This window comes from Coregonus clupeaformis, chromosome 17 (genome assembly GCF_020615455.1).
Source record: "Coregonus clupeaformis isolate EN_2021a chromosome 17, ASM2061545v1, whole genome shotgun sequence".
In the NCBI taxonomy this organism is placed as follows: domain Eukaryota; kingdom Metazoa; phylum Chordata; class Actinopteri; order Salmoniformes; family Salmonidae; genus Coregonus; species Coregonus clupeaformis.
Window position 1 is genome coordinate 45,131,852 of NC_059208.1, and position 26,292 is coordinate 45,158,143.

At 44.3% G+C, this 26,292-nt stretch overlaps 1 protein-coding gene across 1 annotated transcript; it reads right to left on the reverse strand.

The window, feature by feature from the left end:
- Nucleotides 1-135: 135 nt before the first annotated feature.
- Nucleotides 136-23,740, reverse strand: LOC121586901 (GON-4-like protein). Its single transcript, XM_041903940.2, has 27 exons — nt 23,684-23,740; nt 22,563-22,846; nt 22,310-22,417; nt 21,834-22,039; nt 21,540-21,614; nt 21,364-21,414; nt 21,214-21,264; nt 20,724-20,819; nt 14,340-14,456; nt 14,054-14,248; nt 10,752-10,950; nt 9,884-9,985; nt 9,730-9,770; nt 9,468-9,586; nt 8,699-8,909; nt 7,978-8,064; nt 7,630-7,807; nt 7,277-7,427; nt 6,857-7,007; nt 6,461-6,577; nt 4,895-6,169; nt 4,704-4,776; nt 4,118-4,299; nt 2,647-2,844; nt 2,307-2,450; nt 1,779-2,107; nt 136-1,632 (listed from the first exon to the last, which is right to left on the reverse strand). Exons 2-27 carry the CDS (start codon nt 22,834-22,836, stop codon nt 1,392-1,394), a joined length of 4,971 nt encoding a protein of 1,656 aa, XP_041759874.2. The 5' UTR covers nt 22,837-22,846; nt 23,684-23,740; the 3' UTR covers nt 136-1,391.
- Between the last annotated feature and the right edge of the window lie 2,552 nt (nt 23,741-26,292).

The window sequence follows — 26,292 nt, forward strand, 5'->3', positions numbered from 1 at the left end:
CCTTACCTCCATAACTTGCTACATTTGCACACACTGTATATATATTTTCTGTTGTATTTCTGACTTTGTTTTTTTACCCCATATGTAACTCTGTGTTGTTTTTATTGCACTACTTTGCTTTATCTTGGCCAGGTCGCAGTTGTAAATGAGAACCTGTTCTCAACTGGCTTACCTGGTTAAATAAAGGTGAAATAAAAAAATTAAATAAAATTCCCACCCACTCACCATGTAAGACCAGTAGATGCATTACAAAACAGAATGGCAAACTGTATTTGTAGTTGGCAACAGGGCAACCCTCGCCATTTGGGGGCCCTAGGCAAGAATGGTAAATTAGTCTAGCCAGCCCCCAACCCAATCAAAAAAGTGTTAGCGGACATGGCTAATTTAGTGACTGACATGAGAAAAACTGCTGATGCACAACCAAATTTCGAAATTGCACCTTGTGTATTCTACTATTCTAACTCTCAATAGTAAGTTGTAAGTAACAGTAAGTTGAGACCCCTAGGCGACCGCCTATGTCGCTTATGCCTGGGGCCTGCCCTGGTTGTTGGCAATCAATTACCCGTTTTCCCCTTTAACAAAATATTTACATTTCAGCTGATCATTTTAACATGATTGTGCTACTGTATGTGTCCATTTTCATTGAAATCCCCTCAACAGCACACTAAATATTATGTGGAGCCAAGGCACCACGACCACTTTTACATATTCTCCAATCATTGACTCCTTTATACAATCAAGACAATTGTACTTCACATTTACTGCACCTCCTCCCACCTAAATGGTTCATAACACCAGGAACCTCATGTGGCCTGCACATTACACTAATGCACACCAGCACATAAATGTAAAGAATCCTCTCATTAGTGGACCCATATAGTGACATCTAAGGGAAACGTCTTTGCAGTCCCCTATAGTGTTGAGTCAGAGATTCTTATACAGTCCCAGCCAAGTATTCAGAGATTGTTAAATCAAGTGCTCCTCCTTTTCTGTAGCTTGGACTGCTCTCAGGTCAGTCCAGCTGACTGTTATAACAGAACTCTTCCCCTGGGCCACGCTCAGTATATGTCCATTTGAACGTTCCACATTGTGCCCCGCTGAACACATCCCTGGTGTTGGGTCCAGTTCAGTCCGGTTCTGGCTCTCTGCTGCTGGTTGGCTGCTCTGTGTCACTAATCTCATCGGAGCAGACCCGTTGGGTGGAGAAACGGAACAGGCGCATGAGGTCCTGGAAACGGGCGCAAACCTAGAGGAGACATGTTTAGGAAGGTTACAGTGAAGGGATAGAAGGGTAAAATGGCCAAAGGAATCATCTTAAATCACACACAGACCCAGTTCCATTTTAGTACCCATTGGTCTAGCTGTTGGCCCTTCTGTGGCCCTTCACAGATCTAAATAGGTAGTAACATGGTGATGGTTCTACCCAAACTAGCAGTTTCCTTCACATTGCTATCCTGTTCTTTCAGCCCCATTGTGGGGCTATGGGAAGTGGTAAGGGGTAGAAATGGAACTGGGTTTGGTACTCCCACCTCATTGGCTGTTTTGTTTTCTAGTTGGGTGGAGATGGCCTGAAAAGTGCTTTTATTAGCTCCCTTCTGTTGGCAGGCGGTCAAGATGGCACGGTCCGCCTCCCTGTTAAAAAATAACAATAACGAAACAAGATTGAATACAATAATTTGTATTGCGAAGTATCTATTTGACAATATACCAGAATGGTAGAATCCACTTTGCATCCCACTCCTTAAATGAGTATACAACAGGAGGACAATGGCTCTAACCTGGTCCAGAGGATGACTTTCTCTCCACTGGGTGTAAGCGAGATGTTTTTGGCACAGACTGGGCGGTTGGAGCGATCCCCTTCTTTCTCCTCGTCCACTTCATCCTCCCTTTCTTGTTTGGCTTTTGGGGTTTTAGGACCTTGGCATCTCTTAGGTTTATTTGCTGCTGACTTCCGGGAAATGGAGTTTGTGTTGGTCACATCACCACAGCCTCTGTTCTCAGTCTGACACCGCAGCGAGGGCCGTACGTGGAGCTCGTTGAAAAACCCCCAGAATTCCCCCTGTAGGTGGGTGTGACCTCGGAGAAGGGTAGCCATCTGAGCTTTCATCTGAAAGACAGAGAAAGAGACATATAATGTTCTAATATACTACCTCTCGAATCTGATAAATAAATGGACCTCCACTATGATATTTCAATCCCATCTGCTTTGCTAGATTTGATATTATGTTATATTGCCGTTTTCCAAGACAAAGGTAGAACATTCTGCTCATGTGAATGTGAAATCAATGTAGCATCCCCTAGCACACCTCCTTGATGCCAGCAGGACTGAGAGTAGGGCCTCTTTGAAGGACGCTCACTATCTTGCAGTAGTGCGAGGAGGTTTCCCCAAAGCTCAGCTCCAGTTGTCGCAGGAAGCGCCGGCTACGCTCAAATGCCTGCTGTTCTGCGAGCTACGGCAGGGGGAGGAGGAGAAGGAATAATAAGACTATGCACCGTCTGTCACACACAAATAACAGACCAGTGGGCTTTAGTTTTGATGAAAGCACACACACACAAACAAAAGCATGCACGTGTGCGCACACACGTAATGGACAAGTTTCAAAGTGTGTATTTACAAAGTGAATAGAAGGCCAAGCCAGCACATACCAGTCCACACTCCTGGGCTTGTTCGGGATGGAGGAAGGCAGCAAAGTCTCGGAGCAGCTCCGGCCACTCATTCAGAACAGGCTTTAGCCTCGTGAAGAGATCCACAGAGGTGTGCTTATCTCCATCCTGCTCAAACTCATTGAGTACCTCCAGAAACTCCTCCACGCGCCCCGGCACCTCCTGCAGGGCATGGCACACCTGGTCATAGAGAGCAAGAGAGTTATATTTGCAGTAGGATTAAGGATTTCTTAACTTCTTAGCTGTTAAGTCCCCTATATAGGGACATTTGCATAAGGAGTGACGTGTCACATTTTCTGGCCTATCCAGACAAATAATTGATTTGCTCTTCCTTTGAGTGACTGAGCCCAGCCTGGGAGACGGTATATGAAAGGGGACAGTCTAGCGAATACAACAGTTGTGGTTTCATCTCACGGTGATATTCTCAGTCAGATTTAGAGCTCTCAATATGAAAAAATACTACATAATGTCATAGAATTTAAACAAGACCACTTTCTCTTGGTCACAGATGGACTTCATGCTTAAAGCTGCAGTTGTAATGAATCTGCACACATTTGAATGGTGTCTCTGCGCCGCTCAGTGGACTATTTACATTGACTGACCCCCCTTGTTTTTACACTGCTGCTACTCACTGTTTATCATCTGTTATGCATAGTCACTTTACCCCTACCTACATGTACAAATTACCTCGACTAACCTGTATCCCAGCACATTGACTCGGTACCGGTACCCCATGTATATAGCCTCGTTATTGTTATGTAATTTTCTTGTTACTTTTTATTTAATTTTTTACTTTTGTTTATTTAAGAAAATATTAACTAAATCTATTTATTGAACTGCATTGTTGGTTAATGGCTTGTAAGTAAGCATTTCACGGTAAGGTCTACACCTGTTGTATTCAGCGCATGTGACAAATACGATTTGATTTGTTTAGAAGAAATGTCTGTCGTCAGTTATATGAAATTGTGCCAATATTGTACTGTCACTAAGTATGATCATATTTATTTTACTGTTCTAAGGTGAAATCTTTTAGTAAGTAGTTTATAATTTGTTTCTATATTTAGAAAGCATTTTTTTGTCATTTCCAGCCCTATTGCCCCACTTTTGTTGAATAAGAAAAATATGAAAAGTCATATGTTTGTACTATGTACTTGAGCTTGTGTCCTCAAAGTGAGTACATCTCAGCAATTTATAACTATTTTTACCAGAAAGGTGAGTTCCAGACCTTTCTAGAACTGCAACAACAGTTGTTTATGCAATCGCAAGCTGCCTTATTCCGATGTGGTTTCGGATTGAATGCCACCCCAGTCTATTTCAAATGATTATTTTGGCCAACTTCACACAATGCAAGGGGTATTAATCAGACAGAAAATGTAGCCCAAAGCCTTTGCAGCCTTTTATGTGCCTTGGGTGCGAGAAATGCACTTTATAAATAAAATGAATTACTATTTACCCTGTTGAGATAATTCTGAGCGAAGGCTATTTCCTTCTTGTCCCTCAGGGGGTCGCTGTCGAGTACGTCGTCATCGTCGTAGAGGATTGTTGGGCTTTTGGACTTCCCCTCACTGCCAACTTCTCCAGTGTGATGCTGCTCGTGCTTTGAGCTGGGAGGGTTGGGGGTGCTACTACGGCAGCCTGGGAAGGACAAATCAAATCCAGCAGGTGTGGTTAGATGGGAGAAGAGCAGGAGGATTCCCAAATTCCAAATAGACCCCTAGGACTTTGTAGAAATCTGAAAGGAATAGGTTTATGAAATATATCAATGCTATGTGAAGTGTTCCCCCCCATACGCATTTAGCAGCAGCTGCCACTGCAAATTGTGGCCGACACTATGCAAAAAAATATATACATATATATTTTATTTATAATATAGTTATATTCCCCAGGAAGACCCCATCCTCCGCCCTGCACAGGAAGACCCCAGGAAGACCACCCCCACTTTGCTAACTTTGCCACCGCTGCTGAAAAAATCCTAGTGGAAAAACCGTATGTGTGTGTCCCTCCATGTTGTGGTGTTTAAAGATAGGCGGGATGCTAACCTGAGAGTGTGCATGATCGTTCGCCTTCTTCCGAGTCCTCTGACCTCCCCCCTGACAGTTTCTCCATCGTCTCCTACAAGAAAAGATAACACACAAACCAAAACTATGAGATGTGTGATATGTGTAAAGCACTTTGTAAATAAAATTGATTAATATGTTGTAATATCAACGTGTGGAATGACTTCACTCACTTCCAGCTCTGGCACGGACAACGTGGACTCCTCGGAGGCTGGTGACATCACTTCCTCTACCTCCTGATCTCTGACTCCCCTTGCCTCGTCATCCTCTCTCCCTCCGTCCCCCATACCCGACGGCCTGGGCGATAGGGTCAGCGTTATCTCCTGCCCCTCCTCTGACTCCTCCATGGGGTCAATGGAGTCAACGCTCCCCGGGGGACTGGCCGAGGACTCCGACAGGGCCAGGAGGGGAATTCCAAAATCATCCCCATCCTCCCTGCCACAGTCCTCTTTCTCTTCCCTCTCCTTATCTCCCCCCTCTCCCTTCACCACCTCCTCTTCCTCCATTACAACTGTGACATAGTCGTCTAGGGTCAGAGCCTGGTCCAGTGCAGGGGGTTCCCGGGAGGCTGAAGGCTGGGGCTGCCCCTCACTCTTCAGGCTGCTTTTGGGTTTCTTCGTCACCCGCCGGCTGGTCCTGGAGGATTTGTCCTTGAATTGTTCGATAGGAATCGTAGTAGAGACAGAGGTTTGGGTTTCGGTACTAGTTGAGGTTGTTCTACTATTCATATGGGAAAACAAAAGGAGGTTTGCATCACTGTTAAGGGTCACGGTATTCAGGTTTGTTTGCGGAGGGTTCTTCTTGTTAGGTGGAAGAGCTGGCAGCAGCCTGGGCAGCCTGCGGAGGTTGGCGAATGTGCTGAACTTCCGAGCAACCAGGTCTTTGGCCAATAGAGCAGAATGTGACAACCGGGAGGCCAATACCCTGGCGGAAGGGGCGGGACAAAGGACAGCCACTGGGGCAGGCAAATTGAGAATGACCTGCAGGGGCTTCTGGGAAAGTTTGGGTTGAGGCCTGAGGGGTTGTTTCAGATGAGGTTTGGTGGGATGCTGAAGAAGAGGAGGTTTGGATGTTGCAGGCTGGATGGGTTGCAGTTTGTGGTGGGCCATGCACTGCTGAATCACAGCACCAGTCTGGGAATTATTTTCTGAGTGTGTAGTTCCACTTTCTAGACTGTGGGTGGCGCTGTGCGATACGGCCAGGGACAGTGAGAGGTCACAGGCTGGTGGACGGTGCCAGCGCCTGAAGCCACAGCGCTGGAATGAAAGGTTGTCGGGGAGTTGGGGCGGGTAGCGAGTCGCGGCTGGGAAGCTGTAGTCCAAGGTTCTGGAGGAACTGAAGAGAAGCGTGATGAGTGGGGCTTTCTTTGATTGACAGGCCGACATGGCTTCTGTATCCGGCAAGCTGTTGAGGTCTTCGATCGCCTCGTAGATATAAGGCAAACTTCCCTGTAGGAATAGAACATTTATTTAAATCAATATTAACTATTTAGTTGGTTCCTGAAACTTCATCCTTTATCCAAACAAAGTTGACTTTTATCTTATCTTCACCGATACAAACAAACTTCCAGTCCGAAAAAATCTTTATTGTTAGCAGATCTGACAATAAGTGTTTGCAATACAGTGGAAGCTCCCCTATGAAAATTGGAATGCTAGGTGGCCAACAATATAGTTTCTAACTATCCTAAGTGTTGATTTGTGATTGGGATCAGGCAGTAGTACTCTAAGTGTAGTTGGTACCTTCAGCCATCCGGGCATGGCTCTCTCCTCTCTGTCCACTGGCGGGCGCAGGTCACCCGGCATCACTTGGTCACAGGCTACTGGCATGGGCTGGACCACCTTCTGGAGCCGGTAGGCCTGAAAAAGACGTGGGGAGAGGTGCTTTTTGAGGTCCATTCGTTCTTATTGTTCATGGTCAACACTAATGTTGGTTGAGTATTAGTTAATGTTAGTGGCTATGGCTATGTTGACAAATCTAGAGTGTGGATCGTAATCTCTCCTGGCCTATAGAACAGGTCCAAGTTAAAGAAACAAGTAATTTAGAAAAATGTGTGTGCACTATCCCAAACTATAAATAGTCCCACTAACACATTCACTTTAGCAATACTGTATAGAAATTGTAGATCCGGGTCCTACCTTGATGACGTTGTTGGGATGGGTGGGTTTACACTTCATCACAATGTGGTCACGGAGCTGAGAGACCTTCTTGGCGCGGAGCAGGTAGTGACACAGCAGCTCCTTGGGCTGGAGGGTCGCCCCCAGGTTCCTCAGGCCCAGGACGATCAGGCTGAAAAAACAAAATAGCGAAGAGCAAAGGACTCAGCCTACGGACTTAGTTTATTTGTCAGTGAGTTGTTAACACTCATAAAAAAGCATACAAAAATCAAATTCATTTAGATTCCGAGTTTACGTACTACGGAAACAAATTTGTTTAAGACAAGTTGTGCATTTAACAGAGCATATACAGTATAACATGGGCATTCTATGCGAAATCAGATACAATATGGGCATTAAATTAGGTTATAACGTTTAGTCATTATAATAGGTCATTCTTACCAGTCCTCTCCTGCGGTGAACATGCTGACGGAGCAGGCGGAATGCAGGGCTGGGTCCAGGCTGACGTGGGGCAGTAGCTCAGGGTACAGGAACACCGGCCGCGTGGCAAACAGCCATGCCAGCTGGGGGGGCATCGACGGATACTTCCGGACTGGCAACACACAATGAACCAGTTAGTGTGAGAAAGATTAATTAAACATGAATTAGGCCTACATCCTGAATGAGTCAAAATATTTTCAATTGAGACGGGTATGTTGTAATTAAATGGAGTACACGTTTATCAGAAGTAGTCTTTACCTCATCAATTTGACTATCATCATAGCACTCGTGCACGCACGCATGCGCACGCTTACCTCTCCTGCATGTTCGTGGCTCGTTAGGGGCTTCTTGGTAAGGGATTGGGGACAGTGAGAGCTCCTCTAGTAGTGACAGTGCCCCCTGTAGGTTACAGGCTCTGAACACACTGGTGAAGCCTGGCTCCACTTGGCCCTGGGTCAACTCCCCACGCTGGGCAAACATCTGTAACTCCATCTGAGGCAGAGAGGTAGGGAAGGACTACATTAACTATATATATTTTAAGAGAGAGAGATGAAAGGGAGAGAGATATGATGGGAGTATCAGAGAGAATGAGAGTATGTTTATAAGTTAGTGCCGATAAAGGCACCAGTGAAAGTGTGTTTGTCAGTAGGTTTCTCTCTCACCAGGAACTGCTTGGTGGTGGCAGCTTCACTCTGCAGTGCAGCCACCGGGCTGGTCAACATGTGGACCTGGGTCAGGAGCTGGACGTGCTGCAGACAGAGGAAAATACAGTCATTACCGACCGAGAAACAAACAAAGGTTATCTTAATTGTGGAAGCTTGACCAGGATTTTACTACCTAGGTTTTGATTTAGCTCAATTAAATATAAAGCAGGGTTCGGGTCAATTCTAATTTAATTTGAAATTTAATTTGAATTCACTCATGAAGTGGAGAATTAGCGTTTAATTCAATTGGAATTTTGGATTGGAATTTGTAAAAACATTTCATTTTTAGAATTGAAATTCAATATTTGTAAATTTCCCAGTTAATGGAATTAATGCACTTAGTATAAAAAATTGACTGCAGTATTTGTTTTTAATTATTTCAACATGTATTCCAATATTTCCAGTATAGCTAGGCTGTCGGAACAGTGACATGATCAGCCTGAAAACCTGAGGGAATTGAATTCGAATTTGTGGAATTGTTGGGGATAATATTTAATTGGGAATAGAATTCTTGGAATTTAGCTAACATTGGAATTGAGAGGTATTCAATTATCTCTGAATTCAAAGACTGACCTGGAATTTGAATTGAATTAAATGAATTTACAGGGACAGGGAATTTAATTAGGATTGAATTTGTGGAATTAACCCCAACTCTGACACAAAGACAAGGACCCTAGACCTGCTGGACTTGCTGCTGCAGCTGGAGTCTCTGGCGGTGGGAGAGGGTGGGGGTGAAGGGAGGTGGGGGCTCCCGGGGCTTGGTGACGAGGCTCCTGGGGGCCAACAGGCCCTGGCTCTCCAGCAGGGCCCGGCGACGCCGGATGGCGGCCAGCTGCTCCTTCACCGTACGGTAGCTCCCTGCCGTCACCTCCGCCATGGGGTCCCCCAACCTTGGGATCAAAGGTCAAACTGGGTCAGCTATACAGCGGTCAAATCAGAGGAGGTTGAAAGTTGTCACTCAGAGGTATGAAGGTTGTGATTGGAGATTGAAAAAATGTCACTGGCTGGGTGAGTTGAAGGTATAAAGGTTGGTGGGTGAGTTGAAGGTATAAAGGTTGTGTTTAGAGGTTGACATTAATATACAGAATTACATTTTGAACTGACTACGAATTCATTATTCACTGTGTATTTATTCCTCGTGTCACAATTTCTATTTTCTATTTTTTTGTATCTTTAATGCTGCATTGTTGGAAAAGGACCCGTAAATAAGCATTTCACTGTTAGTCTACACATATTTGTCCCACTGGCTATCATAAGGTGAATGCACTAATTTGTAAGTCGCTCTGGATAAGAGCGTCTGCTAAATTACGAAAATGTAAATGAAAATGTAATTCAAATTTGATTTGATCAATGGAATTAAATGACCCCAAAACTTCCTGCAGCAGAGTGTACCAAACAACAGCAGAACTGTGTGTATATGAAGTGCATAAGTGTGCGGGTATACTAACGGGATATCTGTCAGTGTGTTGAAGGTGGGCGTCCCTAGGGCAGGTGCCTCTTCCTCCCTCTCCTCCTCTTCCTCGTGTCCTTCCTCGTCTTGCTCCTGAACAGTGAGCTCATCCTGGAACTGGAGCACACAGGGAGAGATAAATACTCTACACATAGACAACCACACAACATAAACAGAGGGGTAAAAAAGGGACATATACAGAGGGGGTGTTCAGAGGGATAGAGAAAGAGACAAAACAAACATAACACAGAATCTCTTACAGTCTCAAACAACTCTTCCATCAACTGGTTCACTTCCTTTTCTGAAAAAAAATCATGAAAAATGGGAGATGAGGGTCAGCGCCTGACAGTCACAGCCTAGACAAGTTGACTCCATCTCTTGGCTGCTAGGCAGCTCCGTCCCTAGGTAACTCACTGGTGATGCGGACGGCTCGGTCGTTGCGGTAATCCTCCACGTCGGGTTCGTCGATCTCCGCCAGGAAGTTATACTCAGGGTCGTCATCATCATCGCCTTCCTCTGAAAAGAAAAATAACATTTGAGAAAGAGGAACAGAGTGCAAGAGTTTGTGTGCAAGAGTGAGTATGTCACCAACAGGGTTCCATGAGAGCAGGGTTTCCCCAAAGTAGGTCCTGGGGCCACCCCGGGTGTACGTTTTGGTTTTTGCCCTAGCACTACACAGCTGATTCAAATAAAGCTTGATGATGAGTTGGTTATTTGAGTCAGCTGTGTAGTGCTAGGGCAAAAAACGAAAACGTGCACCCGGCGGGGCCCCACGACAGACTTTGGGAAACCCTGATCTAGAGTAGTCCTTAGATGAGCACAAGAAAACGTATTTGGTTATATGCCTTCAGAATGAGGTTATTATTCTCAAAACACCCCTTTTACCCCACTTGGCCTCATTACAGAAATGGATAAAGAAATCAAATTGGGAAAAAGTAAAATGTTATTTTATTTTCAGTGTTATGTTTAACTCAGGCCTTTTCATTAGGGAAGCAATGTTCAAAAAATATTAGGAATATTGATTTGTTATTTTTGGACTGTTACAGTAATGAGACATTTGTGGAAATGTTGGTCAAATGCATATCTGATTTTTTAAAAACTATAATAATTATGTAATTATAGTCTCAGTGATTCAAGAGGACATTTTGTGAAAAATGACACTTGAGAATTAGTTTTGTTTTTTGACAGCTTCGTGAGAATGTCCCATCTACACTAGCTGTCGAGGGTAGTTGCTGGGGGTGGATTTGGAATTGAGCAGCGCGCACACGCTCCACCCCCTCACCATCGTTGTACATGTCAGATGTCATGATGCCCTGAAGCCAGTGGGTCCACTCGCGGTCCTCGGGGGCGGAGCCACACCCGTACATATCAGGCGTGATGTCGGGGGCGCGGAGCTCTGCCTCCAGCTGGCCCATGGGGACGTCCCGGAGGGGTCTCTTGGAGCGAGTACGACATGCCATCAGACCGTCCGCCATGGGTGGCTGTGAGAGGGGTAGGGGGAGAGCAAAAGCAGGAGGTTACCAGTGCAAAGTTGTGTAAAATCGCATTTCTATTGCATTCCATTTTAAATCTATGAGCACCGCATTGATGGGTTGTGTCTAGCACAGGGATTCAAATAATCAAAGCTTGATGATTAGTTTATTAATTTAATTAGCTCTGTAGTGCTAGGGCAAAAACCAAAACGTGCACCCCTTGGGGTCCCCAGGACCGAGTTTGGGAAACGCTGGTCTAGCAGGAGCCATTATACAGTGGGGAGAACAAGTATTTTATACACTGCCGATTTTTCAGGTTTTCCTACTTACAAAGCATGTAGAGGTCTGTAATTTTTATCATAGGTACACTTCAACTGTGAGAGACGGAATCTAAAACAAAAATCCAGAAAATCACATTGTATGATTTTTAAGTAATTAATTTGCATTTTATTGCAAGATAAGTATTTGATCACCTACCAACCAGTAAGAATTCCGGCTCTCACAGACCTGTTAGTTTTTCTTTAAGAAGCCCTCCTGTTCTCCACTCATTACCTGTTAACTGCACCTGTTTGAACTCGTTACCTGTATAAAAGACACCTGTCCACACACTCAATCAAACAGACTCCAACCTCTCCACAATGGCCAAGACCAGAGAGCTGTGTAAGGACATCAGGGATAAAATTGTAGACCTGCACAAGGCTGGGATGGGCTACAGGACAATAGGCAAGCAGCTTGGTGAGAAGGCAACAACTGTTGGCGCAATTATTAGAAAATGGAAGAAGTTCAAGATGACGGTCAATCACCCTCGGTCTGGGGCTCCATGCAAGATCTCACCTCGTGGGGCATCAATGATCATGAGGAAGGTGAGGGATCAGCCCAGAACTACACGGCAGGACCTGGTCAATGACCTGAAGAGAGCTGGGACCACAGTCTCAAAGAAAACCATTAGTAACACACTACGCCGTCATGGATTAAAATCCTGCAGCGCACGCAAGGTCCCCCTGCTCAAGCCAGCGCATGTCCAGGCCCGTCTGAAGTTTGCCAATGACCATCTGGATGATCCAGAGGAGGAATGGGAGAAGGTCATGTGGTCTGATGAGACAAAAATAGAGCTTTTTGGTCTAAACTCCACTCACCGTGTTTGGAGGAAGAAGAAGGATGGGTACAACCCCAAGAACACCATCCCAACCGTGAAGCATGGAGGTGGAAACATCATTCTTTGGGGATGCTTTTCTGCAAAGGGGACAGGACGACTGCACCGTATTGAGGTGAGGATGGATGGGGCCATGTATCGCGAGATCTTGGCCAACAACCTCCTTCCCTCAGTAAGAACACTGAAGATGGGTCGTGGCTGGGTCTTCCAGCATGACAACGACCCGAAACACACAGCCAGGGCAACTAAGGAGTGGCTCCGTAAGAAGCATCCCAAGGTTCTGGAGTGGCCTAGCCAGTCTCCAGACCTGAATCCAATAGAAAATCTTTGGAGGGAGCTGAAAGTCCGTATTTCCCAGCGACAGCCCCGAAACCTGAAGGATCTGGAGAAGGTCTGTATGGAGGAGTGGGCCAAAATCCCTGCTGCAGTGTGTGCAAACCTGGTCAAGACCTACAGGAAACGTATGATCTCTGTAATTGCAAACAAAGGTTTCTGTTCCAAATATTAAGTTCTGCTTTTCTGATGTATCAAATACTTATGTCATGCAATAAAATGCAAATTAATTACTTAAAAATCATACAATGTGATTTTCTGGATTTTTGTTTTAGATTCCGTCTCTCACAGTTGAAATGTACCTATGATAAAAAATTACAGACCTCTACATGCTTTGTAAGTAGGAAAACCTGCAAAATCGGCAGTGTATCAAATACTTGTTCTCCCCACTGTAAGTGCTTGTCTGGTGTGGGTGGTGGGCGATTCCACGGCAGGATAGGGCGAAAATATTTTTGGTATCTCAGATTTTTCTGGCAATTCTCACATAGAAACTTATTTGGGAGGAAGGGAGGAAGGAAGGCTTTTTTAATTTTTATCATAAACCATTTGAGAAAATAATGATGAAAGTGGCCATTTCGGGCCCTTTTTAGACTTACACATGTCTCCTGTAAGACCCTGTGAACTGTACATGATACAGACAACATCTTGGTGTCATTATACTCCTTAGTGTGCTATAAAATATGTAGTGTCTAGATTCTGAAAAACAACTGTATTTTGCACATTAATTGATTAAACATACAAAATATCAATATCGCAAAAGAAACCTTTTTGATTTAGCTTATTTTTAGACATTGTTTGGAACAATATACTCTTCAAACACGTCAAATTTCCAGTGGACTCTGGTACTTTTGAAGGTATGACCCATTTTATACATAGAATTTGACATTTTAGGTCATTAACCAATCACAGCCCTCCTTTAGGATTGCACATTCAGCAAATCTCCAGCAGAGGGAGTTCCCTTTGAATCCATTTTCCGATTTACTGTGTTGGTGGTGTTCATAAAACAAATCTTACCTTCAGAATTAGCAGAGAGCCCACTCTGGAAATGTGATGTACTTGTAGAGTATATTGTTCCAAACAATATGTCTTACATATGTGGTCCTCTGTAGCTCAATTGGTAGAGCATGGTGCTTGTAATGCCAGGGTAGTGGGTTCGATCCCCGGGACCACCCATACGTAAAAAATATATGCACACATGACTGTAAGTCGCTTTGGATAAAAGCGTCTGCTAAATGGCATATTATTATTATTACTACAATGAACAAAATCAATTAGGTTATTTGAGATATTAATAATTATAATGTTGAAAAATTGTATTTCAGAATCTAGACATACTCCACATTTTAGAGCACACTATAAGGATTATAATGACACCAAGAGTTTGTCTGTATCATGTACGTTTCACAAATCATAGGGTCTTACAGGAGGCATGTACAGTATAGGTTTAAAAAGAGCCTAAAATGGCCACTTTCATTATGATTTTCCCAACAAAAAAATAGTGATACAAATGTAAAAAGCATGTGAAATATCATTCCTCCCAATTAAGTTTCTATGTGAGAATTGCCAGAACAATCTAAGATAGCAAAAATATTTTCGGCCTATCCTGGCGTGAAATCGCCCTGGTACCTGGTAGGGCTCCAGGCAGATGGGACCTATGGCCAGCTCCTCCTCCACGGCATGGAGCTTCTCCAGGAAGCTGAACTCTGGAGGGGCCCTGGTGGTAGATGAACCCTGGGGGCCAGAGGAGGAAGGCTGGGGTGGAGGGGGAGGGCCCATGGGGACCACCTCCGCCCTCAAGTGTCTGGACCTGCTGCGATGGACCTGTATATGTAAAAACAAATGTTTTTACATATACATTGCCTGAGGTACAAATACAAATATAAAAAATTGTATTGAAGAGTGTGTGTGTCACCTGCATGGGGCTGCAGCTCCGGTCGTCGTCCCACTGTGTGTGTATTCCCCTGTGGAAGCCTCCTCTGGTTCCCCTAGGAGACGAGGCCGTGCTCTCCATGTCACTCTCCTGAAATGTCTACAACACACACACAAAGTTCAATACATTAATTTCAATATATATACAGTGCGGGAAAAAAGTATTTAGTCAGCCAACAATTGTGCAAGTTCTCCCACATAAAAAGATGAGAGAGGCCTGTAATTTTCATCATAGGTACACGTCAACTATGACAGACAAATTGAGAATTTTTTTCCCAGAAAATCACATTGTAGGATTTTTTATGAATTTATTTGCAAATTATGGTGGAAAATAAGTATTTGGTCACCTACAAACAAGCAAGATTTCTGGCTCTCACAGACCTGTAACAACTTCTTTAAGAGGCTCCCCTGTCCTCCACTCGTTACCTGTATTAATGGCACCTGTTTGAACTTGTTATCAGTATAAAAAGACACCTGTCCACAACCTCAAACAGTCACACTCCAAACTCCACTATCGCCAAGACCAAAGAGCTGTCATAGGAACCAGAAACAAAATTGTAGACCTGCACCAGGCTGGGAAGACTGAATCTGCAATAGGTAAGCAGCTTGGTTTGAAGAAATCAACTGTGGGAGCAATTATTATGAAATGGAAGACATACAAGACCACTGATAATCTCCCTCGATCTGGGGCTCCACGCAAGATCTCACCCCGTGGGGTCAAAATGATCACAAGAACGGTGAGCAAAATCCCAGAACCACACGGGGGGACCTAGTGAATGACCTGCAGAGAGCTGGGACCAAAGTAACAAAGCCTACCATCAGTAACACACTACGCCGCCAGGGACTCAAATCCTGCAGTACCAGACGTGTCCCCCTGCTTAAGCCAGTACATGTCCAGGCCCGTCTGAAGTTTGCTAGAGTGCATTTGGATGATCCAGAAGAGGATTGGGAGAATGTCATATGGTCAGATGAAACCAAAATAGAACTTTTTGGTAAAAACTCAACTTGTCGTGTTTGGAGGACAAAGAATGCTGAGTTGCATCCAAAGAACACCATACCTACTGTGAAGCATGGGGGTGGAAACATCATGCTTTGGGGCTGTTTTTCTGCAAAGGGACCAGGACGACTGATCCGTGTAAAGCAGGGGTGTCAAACGTATGGCCCGCGGGCCGGATCAGGCCCGCAAACGGGTTTAATCCGGCCCGCGAGATGATTTTTTAAAAATTATTTAAAAAAATAAATAAAAAAAATAAAAAAAATGTAAAGTATAAAAATGCGCTGCAATTTTTCAATAAAATAAACTGCTGTTCCAATTGCGTCCACTGGATGGCGCAATAGCAATTGTGTTAAGCAAGCAAACTGTTTATACCGGGACAGAGCAAGTAGGTCAAGCACGTGCAGCCAATGAGCTACTTTGTTTTGCCCGCGATATATATTACGGCTTCTACTTTTAACATTATGTGCTTTGGCACCCTCATTGCCCCAATATGTCTCTGTCAAAAAAAAGAAAAGTGGACGCAGAGTGTTCCAAGAAAAATGGTCATCCTATTTAATCACGGAATTGAATGGGAAAGCTGTATGTTTGGTGTGTTCAGAGCATGTTGCAGTGCTGAAAGAATATAACCTTCGTCGCCACTATGTAAGTCTTCATGCCGACAAATATGACAACTTTCAAGGACAGCGGAGATGAGAGAAGGTGAATGAACTGTTGGCGGGTCTGAAGAAACAGCAGTCTGTGTTTACTCACAGCCGAGACATCAGTGACGCTGCAGTGAAAGCTAGCTACCTCATTGCTAATGAAATCGCAGTGGCTTCAAAACCATTTAGTGAGGGTGAATTTGTAAAAACATGCATGATGAAGGCAGCGGAGATTGTGTGCCCTGAAAAGCGGCAGGCTTTTTGCAAATATCAGCCTGACAAGAAACACAGTTGCAGACAGGATTTCCGATCTTTCAGTGGATTTGGACAGCCAGTTGAAGCAAAAAGTAAAGTCATTTATTGCGTTTTCGGTTGCAATTGATGAAAGCACGGACATTACAGATGTTGCACAACTGGCCATTTTTTCATCCGCGGAGTTGATGACACATTGACCGTCACCGAGGAGTTCGTGGAGTTGGTGCCGATGACAGATACAACGACAGCAGCTGATATTTTTACCGCACTCGTCGGCGCGCTGGACAGGGTCGGAGTGGACTGGTCCCGCGCTGTCAGCCTGGCTACAGATGGTGCGCCCTCAATGATCGGGAAAAAAGCAGGCGTTGTGACAAAGTTCAGAGAGAAAGTGCAATCTGCAAATGGAGGACGTGATTTTTGGACTTTTCACTGTATTTTGCACCAGGAGGCTTTGTGTTGCAAGTCATTAAAGATGGATAACGTCATGAAGGTGGTCATCCAAACTGTTAATTTCATCCGATCCAGAAGCCTGAATCACCGTCAGTTTGACAGCCTTCTCAGAGAGAAAGACCACATATATGGCCTGCCATACCACACTGAGGTAAGATGGTTAAGCCGAGGTGCTGTGCTGAGGCGTTTCTTTGATTTACGAGAAGAAATTGAACAGTTCATGGAAGAAAAGGGCAAACCAGTGTTAGAATTTCATTCCGCAGAATGGATGCCGGACCTTGCATTTATGGTGGATGTTACAGAGCACCTGAATAACTTGAACAAACAGCTGCAAGGGCGCAACAAAGTTGTCACGCAGTATTATGACAGCATACGTTCTTTCAAGTTGAAGCTGTCATTGTGGGAGACGCAACTTGCCGGTGGTGATGCAGCTCACTTCCCCTGTCTGAAAAATGTGTGCGCGCGACCCAACATGTGGCAGACATGAAGCGGTTCAAAGATAAAATAACGGGACTGTTACGGGAGTTTGAGCAACGCTTTCAGATTTATGTTTATATGTTTTTATGTTGATGTGCTATTGTTTTTAATTGATTTTATTTTATTTGTATATTTAACCTATTCTTGACTCTGTGGTTCTTGCACTTGTTTGGGGAACAGGATTTCATTATTTTTATCTACATTTCTGCCTGAGAAATTTACATTTTTACATTTTAGTCATTTAGCAGACGCTCTTATCCAGAGCGACTTACAGTTAGTGAATACATCTTTTTTTTATACTGGCCCCCCGTGGGAATCAAACCCACAACCCTGGCGTTGCAAACGCCATGCTCTATCAACTGAGCTACATCCCTGCCGGCCATTCCCTCCCCTACCCTGGACGATGCTGGGCCAATTGTGCGCCGCCCATGAGTCTCCCGGTCGCGGCCGGCTGCGACAGAGCCTGGATTCGAACCAGGATCTCTAGTGGCACAGTTAACACTGCGATGCAGTGCCTTAGACCACTGCGCCACTCAGGAGAAAATGAAAAAGGAGAAATTACACCCTGATATAGTTCTGTGATCTGTGAAACAGTTCTGTTAATCACTGAGGCATTGTGTGTTTGTGTGTTCTTTGTCCTCAGAACTTTCAAATAACTTGAGGTGTTTTATGATTAATAGTGATGTTGTGCTTTTGGACACTGTCCTCAGGCTCCAGCTTTATGTTTATATGTTTTTATGTTGATGTGCTATTGTTTTTAATTGATTTTATTTGTATATTTAACCTATTCTTGACTCTGTGGTTCTTGAACTTGTTTGGGGAACAGGATTTCATTATTTTTATCTACATTTCTGCCTGAGAAATGACACCCTGATATAGTTCTGTGATCTGTGAAACAGTTCTGTTAATCACTGAGGCATTGTGTGTTTGTGTGTTCTTTTTCTTTAGAATTTTCAAATAAACTTGACGTGTTTTATGATTAATAGTGATGTTGTGCTTGTACTATTTTGGACACACTGTCCTCAGGCTCCAGCTTTATGTTGTATGTTGATCGTATTAAAACAAAGAAAACAATCTGAAGTTGTTGTTTTTAAGTTATATATACCATGATTTTTTCCGGTCCGGCCCACTTGGGAATAGATTTTCCTCCATGTGGCCCCTGAGCTAAAATGAGTTTGACACCCCTGGTGTAAAGGAAAGAATGAATGGGGCCATGTATCGTGAGATTTTGAGTGAAAACCTCCTTCCATCAGCAAGGGCATTGAAGATGAAACGTGGCTGGGTCTTTCAGCATGACAATGATCCCAAACACACCGCCCGGGCAACGAAGGAGTGGCTTCGTAAGAAGCATTTCAAGGTCCTGGAGTGGCCTAGCCAGTCTCCAGATCTCAACCCCATAGAAAATCTTTGGAGGGAGTTGAAAGTCTGTGTTGCACAGCGACAGCCCCAAAACATCACTGCTCTAGAGGAGATCTGCATGGAGGAATGGGCCAAAATACCAGCAACAGTGTGTGAAAACCTTGTGAAGACTTACAGAAAACATTTGACCTGTGTCATTGCCAACAACGGGTATATAACAAAGTATTGAGAAACTTTTGTTATTGACCAAATACTTATTTTCCACCATAATTTGCAAATAAATTCATAACAAATCCTACAATGTGATTTTCTGGATTTTTTTTCTCTCATTTTGTCTGTCATAGTTCATTTTGTCTGTCATAGTTGACGTGTACCTATGATGAAAATTACAGGCCTCTCTCATCTTTTTAAGTGGGAGAACTTGCACAATTGGTGGCTGACTAAATACTTTTTTTCCCCACTGTAGAGATACATAGAAACACAACACATTTTCTATTTAAAGTATTGAAATATACAAGCATAATGTATCTATGGCATTCTAAAGGTCATAAAGCTGAAACACTTTGTTTCGCTTATTTAACTACAACAATGACTCCGTAAGCATGATGAATGCCTTACAATGCATGATTTAAAATATATATATACACAGTGGGGAGAACAAGTATTTGATACACTGCCGATTTTGCAGGTTTTCCTACTTACAAAGCATGTAGAGGTCTGTAATTTTTATCCAAAAATCCAGAAAATCACATTGTATGATTTGTAAGTAATTCATTTGCAAATTAACAGGTTTGCACACACTGCAGCAGGGATTTTGGCCCACTCCTCCATACAGACCTTCTCCAGATCCTTCAGGTTTCGGAGCTGTCGCTGGGAAATACGGACTTTCAGCTCCCTCCAAAGATTTTATATTGGGTTCAGGTCTGTAGACTGGCTAGGCCACTCCAAGACCTTGAGATGCTTCTTACGGAGCCACTCCTTAGTTGCCCTGGCTGTGTGTTTCGGGTCGTTGTCATGCTGGAAGACCCAGCCACGACCCATCTTCAATGCTCTTACTGAGGGAAGGAGGTTGTTGGCCAAGATCTCGCGATACATGGCCCCATCCATCCTCCCCTCAATACGGTGCAGTCGTCCTGTCCCCTTTGCAGAAAAGCATCCCCAAAGAATGATGTTTCCACCTCCATGCTTCACGGTTGGGATGGTGTTCTTGGGGTTGTACTCATCCTTCTTCTTCCTCCAAACACAGCGAGTGGAGTTTAGACCAAAAAGCTCTATTTTTGTCTCATCAGACCACATGACCTTCTCCCATTCCTCCTCTGGATCATCCAGATGGTCATTGGCAAACTTCAGACGGGCCTGGACATGCGCTGGCTTGAGCAGGGGGACCTTGCGTGCGCCTGCAGGATTTTAATCCATGACGGCGTAGTGTGTTACTAATGGTTTTCTTTGAGACTGTGGTCCCAGCTCTCTTCAGGTCATTGACCAGGTCCTGCCGTGTAGTTCTGGGCTGATCCCTCACCTTCCTCATGATCACTGATACCCCACGAGGTGAGATCTTGCATGGAGCCCCAGACCGAGGGTGATTGACCGTCATCTTAAACTTCTTCCATTTTCTAATAATTGCGCCAACAGTTGTTGCCTTCTCACCAAGCTGCTTGCCTATTGTCCTGTAGCCCATCCCAGCCTTGTGCAGGTCTACAATTTTATCCCTGATGTCCTTACACAGCTCTCTGGTCTTGGCCATTGTGGAGAGGTTGGAGTCTGTTTGATTGAGTGTGTGGACAGGTGTCTTTTATACAGGTAACGAGTTCAAACAGGTGCAGTTAATACAGGTAATGAGTGGAGAACAGGAGGGCTTCTTAAAGAAAAACTAACAGGTCTGTGAGAGCCGGAATTCTTACTGGTTAGTAGGTGATCAAATACTTATGTCATGCAATAAAATGCAAATTAATTACTTAAAAATCATACAATGTGATTTTCTGGATTTTTGTTTTAGATTCCGTCTCTCACAGTTGAAGTGTACCTATGATAACAATTACAGACCTCTACATGCTTTGTAAGTAGGAAAACCTGCAAAATCGGCAGTGTATCAAATACTTATTCTCCCCACTGTGTGTGTGTATATATATATATATATTCAGGCCTCAAGCTAACAACAAGACACAGTCAAATCCTATGAATCTCTTACATCTTCCACTGTCTCGTCCTCCTCCTCTTCGTCGGGGCAGTACTCTTCATCAGAGGAGTCTTCCTCCTCTAGTTGAATGTCTACAAACTGTTGAGACTGAAAATGAAGGGAAAGAAACAGACAAGCACTTCAGCCCTTTCCAGTACGTGCCATACTTTCCAGTCAAGTATTGAGTGTTTGATACTACTTTAATAGCAGTAGCAGGACAATTGATGGTGGCAGCAGGTAGCCTAGCGGTTAAGAGCATTGGGCCAGTAACCGGAAGGTCGCTGGTTCGAATCTCCGAGAAGGCAAGGGGGAAAGATCTGCCGTCTTGCCCTTGAGCAAGGCAGTTAACCCCCAACAACAACTGCTCCCCGGGCGGCGATGACATGGATGTCGATTAAGGCAGCCCCCCGCACCTCTCTGATTGGGTTGGGTTAAATGCAGAAGACACATTTCGGTTGAATGGATTCAGTTGTGCAACTGACTAGGTATCCCTTTCCCTTACCTTCTCTTTATTGACCTTTTTAATGGGTGAGATGTTCCAAGTGGGAATTACCTGAAATGACACAAAAATGTAATTACAAGAGGCTCAATAGCATAACATGACAAATCTAAATGTATGCTAAAACGTACACACTAGAGGCAGTGAACTCACCACTCCTTTTTCTACCACTTCCTTGAATTTGGAACGTGTCATCTTGGGTTCCTAAGAGGTAGATGAGAAAGAAGTTAAATGAAAATGCACACAGAGACTTGAACGTGTCAATTCTCAACTGAAACCAACTGGAAAAGTATTCATTTGGACATGGAAATGCAATGGTTGACACTCACAAAGGCAGGCACGGCCTCTGTCTCATTGATTGCTGCTTTCATCATGGCCACCACATGCTCATTGGTGATCACTTCCTGTGGGTCAAAGGTCAAAAAGGTTTAAAACCAGGCTTACAATTAGCCTGTCTGTATTTGTCTGTCAGTCTATGTGTATGTGATGTTTTAGGCAAATTGTTTTTGTAGGAAATCTACAGTCCACACTAGCTGCATAAGGAACATTGGCTAGGTTGCAGCTATGAGTGACTTAGGGGTAGGGTCATAATGAGTGGTGCATCGGCCCCTCTCTGCACTCACATGAATGATGTTGCGGACGTTGGCCGTGGTCAAGTTGTGTTGTCTGGACTTGTTCTCTAGTTCACGGTCCAGCTCCCTGTCAATCTCCACCTCTGGACCGGCCCCTTCCTGCTGTCCGTCCCCCACCTCTCCGTCCGCAGCGCTCTTCCTCTTTACTCGTCCCTTCTTCCCTCTGTTGCCCTTGTGTCCCCCGCCCTGCCTGGCATCTGACAGAGAAAGAGAAACAGAAAGAAAGAGCAAGAGAGAGAGAAAGAGAGAGAGTCAGTCAGTCTTGAGCTCCTACAGTATGCTTTTCTCATGCTATAAAAGGAAAATGGTTAGCTGAGCTTACTTCTGGATCAATTGTGGACCAGGTCCTGCTCGGAGGTCATTTTGTGCACCGTTCCTTACCTTGTTCATGTTTTATACAAGATGTGAGTACTGTTTCAGGATCAATTGCTAAGGGCGGCCAGTTAATAGATATAGGTTTTCCTCACCCATAGTGATGACCAGGTCTGTGTCTGTATCCTCTTCTATCTGAGGGGGGCACTGTACAGGGCTGCATTGGACAGCCTCCTCTTCATTCTCTACCTGACCTGGAGATCCTGCAAATCCAAGACCCTCACTTATTTACCTATATATCAATTGCTTAGGTAGGAGGCACAAAACATAGATAAAACGTATCATTAAAAGCTAAATGTGAAGTGAGAATTACTCTCCTTTGCCCCCTTCTCCCTTTCCTCTACTTACCATCAGCAACAAGAAGGTCTGGGCTGGGAACCTGGCCAATCAGGCCATGACTCTTGAACCTGGGAGACCGTCTCCATGGCGACGATGTCCCATGGATCTCCAGGCCTCTCTCCTCCTTGGAAATGGTAACGATGGCACTGGCCTCTGTTGTGAGTGGTGATGATGCATTGTGGGATGCTGGTGTTCTAGTAGACTGTAGTTGCCCTGTCCTAATAGACTTGGCAGGGCCGCCTTTGAGAGAGCTGGACTTGCGTTTGCGGACCAGACTCATCATGTAGTACCATCTATGACATTGATTGAGAACAACCATGGAAAGAGTTTATGGTGGGCATGTATCACTAGTCTAAAGTGTCTCCCTATCCTTGTGTCCTCTATAATATAATAATATGCCATTTAGCAGACGCTTTTATCCAAAGCGACTTACAGTCATGCGTGCATACATTTTTGTGTATGGGTGGTCCCGGGGATCGAACCCACTACCTTGGCGTTACAAGCGCCGTGCTCTACCAGCTGAGCTATCCTCTGGACCCTTTGATCTGCACTGGTCTAACAAGATGGTGGGAAGCCATATGGCAGAATAGAATATCCTTGCTAGTAAGTATAAGATAATTCGATTTTACCTGTCCAGTTGTCAGCTCAGATTGGATGAGGGCAAGGAATGACACGCACACTATGTTTTGTACACATATGGACACTAGCTACTCCTACTAATACTAGCTAACACTCAAAGCTAAATGTCAATACTTTTCTGCTCAGCTCCTTCTGTAAAGTACTTACGTTAGCCATCAGACCTCGCTATGTAACATAGCTAGCTAGAGGTAGTATGTATGCAGACGTTTGCATACAGTTAGCTTCAGTTGACAAATGTTAGCTGTTACTGAGTGAGTGGTGTTGGCCATGGCATCAGTCAGTGGCAATGGCATCCTCATAGCGCCTGTCGTTGTGGTATGACGGCTAGCAAGCTAAGCTAGCTAGCTAAGTAGCTAACAAACTGCCTTCGCTACTAGCCTGGAAATTCTTCTCAACAGGACAACACTTCAACAAACGAATTTCCCACAAGGCGAATACTATGTTAAAATTAATTGGTGAATATCAGTTTACAAAACAACACATTATCTTACCCGCCACAACACCGCTAGCTCCATCAGCAGTAAACGCAAAAAACTACAACTATTCTGTTTCCGGGTGTAACACTAAATTAATTCCCCTCAGAGGTACTTTTGAGGAGATAGGAAACTACATTGGAATCGTATTATCGCCCATTGCGATTCTGTGACAAGGAGAGCTCTCCTTCAAGGAGGGAATGGGCGCTAGCTCAAAAATCCAACATTAGCATGAATTTCGTCGACAAGAAGTACAACATTACAAATCTTTTCAGAGATGTGAGATAATTAACTTGCTATATGTAATATTGTATAGCTTTGGAATCGTGACATTACGCACTTTCGAGGAAAATAGACACTTTCTTGATTCATACCCTGACTTTGAGAAGGAATAGAGCCCCACAGTGGAGATGTCATAATACCCATAAAACCTAGCGGTCAAACAGGGAAATGGTTCCAATAGGTTTTTTTTCAGCATTCATTTTTCCCATAGGGTATTTTAGAAACACTTAAAATAAGGGCTGTGTTTCATGTAGGCTTACCATGGCGTGACGTTTTGATAACGATGTAAATCTCTCTCGGACAAGGTGACTTTTATCAATATATTAGGCTCTATTTACTCGTGCAAGACTACAAATCCCTGCAAGCTCCTGCACGTCATCTCTAGCTGACACCTTTGCTAACAGGTATTGTGTCAATTTAAAACTTGCACAAGACAGTTCACAGAATTGTCCATTTAAAGAAATGTTGCCAATTTTTTCATTACTACATTTAGCTAACATTAGATGGTTAATCCAGAGATTCTTACTTTTGCCTCAATTCGGCTGTCTTGTCCAGATCATCATGGCATTTGTAGTTCTTTATGATAGCCACATTAGCAGTTAATTAGCATTTCATTTTTGGGGGGTAAATACAGGTGAATATATCGATAAAAGTCACCTTGTCCTAGAGAGATTTACACGGTTATCAAAACGTTACGCCAGGGTAAGCCTACACAGCCCTTGTTTAAAGTGTTTCTAAAATCCCTTATGGGGAAAATGAATGGTGAAAAAATGATTGGAACCATTTCCCTGTTTGACCGCTAGGTTTCATGGGTATTATGACTCATACTGTGGTACTCTATTACATGACCATTAGCTTAGCAACCGCACAAAGCAGCATGACAACGTGAACACAATTGATCGACAGTCTGCTGGGTGGGGCGTTATACGTTCCTCCATCCATTGACTAATGGGATTCCTATCTCCTCCTTTGCTTAATATCTCTGTTCCTGTCGCATAAAATACCATGCTCTGTTTCTTCTTCTTCTATATTATGGCGGTCTTCAAACAAATGTTATAGGTACATGTTGCCACCTACTGAATTGGCTGTGTATCAGCCTACTATTCTAAATCAGCTGCCACCACAACATCTATCATCTGTGAAATATGTCCCATTCCTGCAGTACAGTTGACAACCATGGACATGAACGGCAACAACAACGTACTTAAGCACATGTTATTCCTATTACATTTTAGTCATTTAGCAGACACTCTTATCCAGAGCGACTTACAGTTAGTGAGTGCATACATTTTTCATACTGGCCCCCCCCGTGGGAATCGAACCCACAACCCTGGCGTTGCAAGCGCCATGCTCTACCAACTGAGCTACAGGAGGCCTATCGCTCTCTATTGACCATGGCCTACTGACAAGGATCCTCTTAGGATCCCTCACCCTGGACCCATTTTCCTCTACTACTCTCTTCACTGCCTCAGCATATGACACCTTCTGCACTACTCTGATCCTGGCAACCTCAACCTGCCTTTCTCTCATCGGATACCTCTGATCTCCAGCATCATGGGTACCCCTACAGTTTACACACACAACTTTTCCCACCGATACTACACATTCCTTTGTCTCATGTCCTCCTGCACACTTCTCACATCTAGGAATCTCCCTCCTACACACTGCTGCCACATGACCATAAGCTTGACACCTAAAACACCGTAATGGGTTCGGGACAAAAGCTCTCACGGGCTAACTGACACATCCTAACTTGACTTTATCTGGTAAAAACTCTGCATCAAAACTCAGTAGTACAGACAGTGTCTTCTCTGTTTCACCACACTCTCCACCGGGTCTGCGTCTCACCAAACGGCGGGCGTCACAGACACCGGGAATCTTCAAATTCAGTTGACCCTCCTCAACACTTAACGCCACTCCAGTTGTCACTCCTTTCAATGGCATCCTGCTCTAGAGAGGAAAGCAAGTCACAGTTTTTGTCCCCAGTCGCGGGGTGCGGAGTGCACACTCCCTCTGGACGACAGAAATGCAAAATATCTACACGATTCCACTTCGAGTCACTTTCAACGACCCAACATTCCCAATCTCTTCTCCACCCAACCCAACACCACATATGGATCACACAGAAGGCATGGATCAGGCCTCCCAAGTGGCGCAGTGGTCTAAGGCATTGCATTGCAGTACTAGCTGTGCCACTAGAGATCCTGGTTCGAGTCCAGGCTCTGTCGCAGCCGGCTGCGACTGGGAGACCCATGGGCGTAACTACCAATTGGATACCACAAAAATGGGGTACAATCACAAAAAAAAAAGAAAAAAGGCAAGGATCCGTTCTATCCAAAAATCAT